General features: G+C 37.8%; 1 protein-coding gene across 1 annotated transcript in view; it reads left to right on the top strand.

The window, feature by feature from the left end:
• lamb1a (laminin, beta 1a) overlaps window positions 1-6,969 on the top strand; it is a 46,541-nt gene that overhangs the window by 28,301 nt on the left and 11,271 nt on the right. The window contains exons 22-23 of the mRNA XM_017426356.2: window positions 837-1,054; window positions 1,880-1,976. Coding sequence (XP_017281845.1) covers window positions 837-1,054; window positions 1,880-1,976 — 315 coding nt within the window. The remainder of the gene's footprint in view (window positions 1-836; window positions 1,055-1,879; window positions 1,977-6,969) is intronic.

Genomic DNA, 6,969 nt, shown 5'->3' with positions numbered 1-6,969 from the left:
CTCATGCTGCATTTAAGGGCAGCTCGGAAAAGCAGTTTACGACGTGTTAACAACGGATTAAACAGTTTTAACTGCTGAAAAAAGTGACAGAAGGCACAGATATGGGAAGTGCGGAAGAGTTGGCCACTTTAAGGTAAACTTGACCCGGTTATTTCAAATAAATCTTTTAAATAAGGCCATGGGTGGCTCAGGTCTTCTGGTTGTCTATCACCGTACTCCATTCCGGGTGTTAGTGATTCTTCAGGTGCTGCATACTGCCTTGCTCTTCTTGGGGGAGGGGCTAAAGGTTCTTTCTCGCTTTGCATTGGTTCACTGGACCGATTCCTTTCTCGCCTTGATACTTTCAAACTAACGAACAAATCAAAATACCGAAATGCGACTTGGATGTAACGAGTAAAGCGACGGTTTTGTAGAAATGTAGTAAAGTAGAAAGTACAGATACTTACTGTAAAATGTAGTGGAGTAAAAGTAGAAAGTATCCATTATTAAATCTACTTAAGTAAAGTACAGATACAAGAAAATTGTACTTAATTACAGTAACAAAGTACTTGTACTTCGTTACTTTCCACCACTGAGTGGGAGTAAAGTAAAGTGGAAATAATTATACCTGCTAACGTTTACTCTAAAGAACAGTTTACTAGAATTGCTGGTACAACCCCAATTCCAGTGAATACAATGATATGCAAATCCTTTTCAATCTATATTTAATTGGAAGCACTACAAAAAAAGATGTTCAAACAGATAAACTGTTTTTTTTTTTTTTTTTTTTTTTTGCAAATATTGACTCTCATTGGAAATGTAATAAAGCCTAAATGAACTTTTGTTTTTGATGACAGAATGTGTGTGTAATCAGCTGGGGAGTGATCCCTCCAGGTGTCGATCACCCAGCGACTGTCACTGCGACCGCAGAAGTGGTCAGTGTCCCTGCCGCTCCAACGTGATTGGTCAACACTGCGACCGCTGCGCTCCTAACACCTGGAACATGGCGAGCGGCCTCGGCTGCCAGCACTGTGACTGTGACCCCAAACACTCATATGGGATGTCCTGTAATGAGGTCAGGAGCTTTTCTCATGTTTTTCAGAGGTGATCTGTGCACCAGTTCTAAACTACCGTAACTTTGATCATTTTATGAGGAAAAACAGAGTAATAGACGTTTTGGACAAAATTATGCACAATCTCATGCAATATTGCGAGTTGTGTTAGTGCTCAAAGTATGTGTTGCAGATGACTCTCAGCTACTACCACACCAAATTTTAGCTGAATATCTGTAAATTCTAACCATTTTTGTGTTGGCTAAGGTAGCTTAGCTGTGGCAGACATCTTGATTCCAAAAATTTTTCAGTTGATTATTTTCTGATAGTTTCATTCAAATCAGTCCTCCGCTTCATGAGGTGTTTTGCTAACAGACAGAAAAAAAACCACTCAGACACCTTTGGTGGTTGTCAGGGTTTTGATTTATTTAACCTGCTAAGAAAGAATCACACCGGAGAGGCTCGTTGTCTTTTTGTGAAGGCCTTCGCAAAGAGGAGAAATTCCACAACAGCTCCTAACGGCGTGCTGTCCAGGAAGTTCTGCCTCCTTACTTGGGCTTTCTCTTTTATTAAAGGAAGAAGAAAAAAGGGGTTGATCTGAGCTGGGCAAACCCAGTTCAGACCATAGTTTAAACATAAGCATAACAAAAACACATAGCTGTTTGGGTGTGGCGCCCACCGTCTGACCTTCGTGTCTCAGTTTTACACATGAGCACAAAGGCTGATGACATAAAAACCCTAACAGTGGTAGGTGATAAAAAAACAACTTTTAGGTACACTTAATATTCCAGCAGTGCTTGTAACGTGTACTGACCAATGAAATGAAGCCGTCCAGTTTCTGTCCTCAGATCAGCGGCCAGTGTTCCTGTCATCCCGGTTTTGGTGGAAGAACCTGCAACGAGTGCAGAGAGTTGTTCTGGGGAAACCCTGAAGTCAAATGTCACGGTACGTTCACTGTTTTAAAATGTCTGCTTCTACTGGGACTCCAGCTACATTTGTTCTGGAAAACATTTTGTTTCCAGTCAAATTGCATCGTCTCTGATAAATGCTGAATGTCTTTGAGGAAATCTGCCAAAGAAGCCGAAACTGAGTTATTAAAACTAAAAGAAGCAAAGAAGGAGCTAAAAGCTAAAATATCAAAAGACTAGCTAGGAGCTAAAAGTAGCAAAAGGCTCACTAAAAGCTATAAATAACATTAGAATAGCTAAAGGTAGCATAAGAAGACAAAAACAGATTTGTGAGAGTACGTCATTTTTAAAGGAGTGAACAGATTGTATTTTAAATTGAAAAAAAATGTAGTTGAAGTTGAATAATTTGAAAAACATAAATAAATAAAAAAAAGACTAAAAGTCAAGCTCCACCTCTTAAATGAGCCGAATCTTTTGATATATGAATAGCTAAATAACTGTCATGGATTGAGGTATTTTTGTATTAGATTCATTGTTTTGTGTTTCTGTTGTGTGATTCTGTTGTATTTCTTGTTCATCCTGTGCTTTCTGCATGTGTACTTTTGCTCACTCACTCTCCCTCATTAGCTTCCATGTCGGCCTGCCTCACCTGTTCCCTGTTACTAATCAGTTCACCTGTGTCCACTTTCTCATCAGCCCCTGTCTTTAAAACCCGGTTCCTTTGCATTCCTGTTCAGTCTGGTTCCCTCGTGTCATCCTCATGTTCCTGGTTTCACCATGATTTGTGGTCTTTGTTTAGTTGTTTGCTGCCAGGTCAGCCCTTTGTTTTTTGTCTCTTTATTTAAAATTAATTGGTTTTAGTTTCGAGATCCTTGTATTCCTGCATCCTGGGTCCAGATCCTCCACCATCCAACCCACATTAGTTTGATTAACAACAGCTGAATTAATATTCACACAGTAAACATGAATCATGTCTACCAACCAAAGCTTGCATCGTGGGAACATTTCAGTTCATTGAGCTTCTCTTGGTGCAATAAAATCAAATACAGATGTTCGTCGAGCCTCAGCTATTCTGTCCCCATGGAAACCAGCGTAAACATCGATCTAAGCTGCCACTTTTATCCAGATGTGCACAAAGAGGCGCTGTTAGTGTGAAGCACGAGACAATTAGATTCAGACTCTGCATGCTTTGGGGGGTGAAGAGAAAACTTAAAGATGAGTGGAAAAATAATAAAAAAAGAATATTAAAATTGATTCAAAGAGAGGAATGACGGGAAAAAAATGTGTGAAAGAAAATGTCAAATCTTGTCTTTTTGTGTTTCTGGGTTTAAACTATTCAAACCTTTTTGAAACGGTTCAAAATCAAAGAAATGTTTCCATTCCTCAAGCTGAAAAAAGCTTCTGTTTTGTTTAATTCAGACCAGATGTGAAGCAGATGTTAGATATACAAACTCTTGAGGATTCTTTATAGATGTTTTGCTCCGCTCAAACTTTGATTTTTGTTTTTTTTTATTACATTCTCTGTAAAGTAAACTAATGTGTTTGTGAGCTCTTTAACTAAACAGAATTGTGTAAACATGACATTTGGATTCATCAGGGTTTAGGATAAAAACAAAATGGTTTAATTTTTTAAAAAGCTGGTGCTGTTTTCCAGTTTATAGTTTCTTCTGAATGATTTTTTTGGACTCTGCAATTTTTATTTAAAACAAAATTCCCCATAGAAATACTAAAAATACTTTTAATAATTATTTTGCTCTTTCTAGCCTTTAGCTACCATTTCCCTCCTTTTAGGTTTCAGCTACCGTTCCGTTAATTTTAGTTTTTGGCTCGAGTTTTGCTACTTTTATATATTTAGCAACTGTTGTTTGTCATTTTAGTTATTTTTTTATCATAAACTTTTCTAATTTTAGCTTTTACTGTACTACTTTTAGATTTTTTAGCTTGTGTTCCTTCTGCTTTTAGCTTGTGCTGTTCTTGTTCTAACTTTAACAAACCAGTTCAAGCGTTTTCAGCAAAGTCAGTCAACATACACACTGCATTTTCACAAGAATTCCCCTCTTTCCAGTTCTGTTTAAGGGTGAATTGAGGTTCAGTTCTCTGGTCTGGTGGCAGCTGTTAAAGTCTAAATGGAATTTAGCAGCACTTTGATCAAAGTTTAGTGGTGTTTTAAAGCAAGAAATAAAAAAAAAAACAACAAAGAAAAAAACTTTTGTAAGTGACTTGCCTTCTTTTCTTGTTAGCTCAAGATGTTTTTCTTCTCTTCTGAGCAGCTTTTTCACATCAAGCTGAAATGTGTGGCTACATTGAGCTGAATTCGAATGCAAATATCTCTCCCTGTTCACTTTTCTCGGAGGGTCATTAGGTCTTTGGATTTCCGTGCATGTGACCAAAGCATCTCTCATGTGAACCAGGCTAATAAAGACCTTAACGATTTACAACTTTTTTTTTTAAACACAAGATGAGTTTAAAAACTTGGCATGAAAGGCAATGGGTGGTATGCATTCCTTGAAGGAATGCAAGGAAGTAGACCCTTCAAAGATGTTCAGTTCCTCTGATAACCAGCCTTTCTTAGTGGGGGGTCTGATTGGGAAACTTCTGTTGGATTATGCAGTCTTACTTCCTGACTTTGTGAGGAACTCTAATCAAAGTACCATGTCAATATCTTATGACAAAAAACACCTGGTTTTTGAGGTTTTCTTTAGGCAGTGTTTTTTTTTTGGTTTAAAACATGAAAACAACCTGCAGGAAAGAGTATCATGTTGTTGTTTTCAGACTGAACTTCACAGCTCAGTTGACTGGAGCTCAGATCTCCTGCAGCTGCTCGGCTGACGTCTTTTAGATCATCTGCAGTCTGCTAATATTATAGGTGCATAGTGTTTTCTTTTTCATCTCAACCTTTCTGTATTGAGCTGCAGTAACGTGCAAATTTCCCAATTGTGGGATCAATAAAGTTGATCTTATCTGATCTTATACATTTTCTGCTTTGGTGCATTATAACTTGGGAATTTACTTGAATTGTTAATTGATTAAAAAATAATTCTGCAAAAACATTCCAGATTAATAGAGTTAAATAATAATTTTACCAATATAAACTGAGAAGTGGTGGGTGCATATGAATTCATAACTCTTGCTTTAACTTTAGAAGCAACATAATTAGTTAAAGAAGAACCTGTCAAATGATATACACTTATTCTGATAACAAACCTGCCAAGAGAGGGTCGTCCTCTGAAACTCACGGAGTGGGTAGAGCATTAATCAGAGAAACATCCAGGAAGACAAAGATAACCCTGATGGAGCTGAGAGGATCTGCCTAAAGGACAACTAGAAGCTGCTCAGAGCTGGCAGGAAAAATACTGATTTAAAAAATAAAAAAAATGGACAAAGTTTAGGTTAGATGGCCAAGATCATGGAGATGGACCTGAAGGTGGTGACACAAACAATGAAGTTTTGAGGACCTATGAATGCACCATTTTTCAGAATTATTTAAAACATTTTTCCCCCATTTAACTTTATTAATCTGAAGTATTTTTGTAGACTTATTGCTTTTAATCAAATGAGAAATCCAAATAATCTGTAAGGCAACAAAATGGAAAGAATTCCAAGAGGGATGAATACTTTTACAATGGATTATAGACAACGGTGAAAACAGCTGAAATCTGAAGCAAATATCTGATTACTTTCCAATAAGGTACTTGGACTACAAATACTGTTTTGTTTATCTTTTATGGTTGCATTTAATGATAAAAAATGGTGTAAAGGTCCTTTATTGGAGCTAAAAATGAGTCTTAAACCCTGCTGGTTGGTAGTTTGGTCAGAGTTTCTGGATCAGAAAGCAGAATTGAAATCTCTGACGAAACATGGGAGAGAATCTGGACCGAGGCACATCGGGTTACAAACTCAAATACGTGGCGGGAATATAAATGGAACATTATTAGCAGATATTTCAGAACACCAGATGTAGTTGCTAAGATGGATCCTAATGTACCAAGATTGTGTTGGAGAAACTGTGGCTCAGCGGTCCCCAATCATGCACAAATTTTTTGGTCATGCCCTAAACTCCAAAACTTTTGGGATGAGGTGCTATAAACCATATCTTTCAGGAAACTATACCAAAAGATGTTACAGTTGCATTACTTGGTATTACACCTGCTGGTATCCAAGAATGGGCTAAAGTATATCTGCTAAATATACTCCTTACAGCAGCCCTGAAATGCATTACAATCAGGTGGATGCAATTGGAACCACCTTCCTATGACTCATGGGTTCAAAAAGTGAGGGAATTGTATAAAATGGAAAAGATAACTTACTCATTAAGACTTCAAAAAACTACTTTTAGCCTGCGTTGGGGGCCTGCAGAAGCTCTTTTGATGTAAATAAGTCCAACAGGTTTGTCCTTAGGCATATGGAGTTTTTCTATTCCTCCCAAAGTGTATCCTTGTCTTAGAGCTGTATGATGATGAGCCAACAGATGTGACACTGAGGTCGTAAGAAAGGTTGAAGTAAAAACAGACATATCTAAGCATGAGCTAAGACAGTCAAAAATAGTAGCTAAACTAAACAGATCTAAGCACAACTACATGTACAGAACTAAACTCAGTGTACAGGAAGCTAAAACTAAACTAAACAGTACTGAATTTCTAAATGGTACCAGTGGGCCACTAAAACAGCCGATGTAATAATTACTAAGATAGAAAAAGAAGGAAGGAGGAGGGGGGGAGTGAGAGAGATGACAGAAACGAGTGCGACAGCAGAGTATGAGTATGAGAATGTGTGTTTGTGTTTCCAGACGGTAGGAGGCAGTATGATGCATTTGTGTGTGTGTGTGTGTGTGTGTGTGTTTGTAGAAAAGTCCATGAATCACATTCACAGATGTTCTCAGGCAAGAGGGCAACGAGCTTCTGTTGACATAAATTCCAGGGAGAATTGATAAGACTTTGGCCTTCAAGGCCACATCGGGAAGCCAAATGTAGAAAATAGAGTTGTTTTGGAACCGGCTGACTTTGTTTTGAGTCTGCCTTGAAGTCTTTGCT

This window comes from Kryptolebias marmoratus, linkage group LG1 (assembly GCF_001649575.2).
Source record: "Kryptolebias marmoratus isolate JLee-2015 linkage group LG1, ASM164957v2, whole genome shotgun sequence".
Classification (NCBI taxonomy): Eukaryota; Metazoa; Chordata; class Actinopteri; order Cyprinodontiformes; family Rivulidae; genus Kryptolebias; species Kryptolebias marmoratus.
The sequence above is the reverse complement of the archived record's forward strand: the minus strand, read 5'-3'. Positions and strand labels throughout refer to the sequence as shown.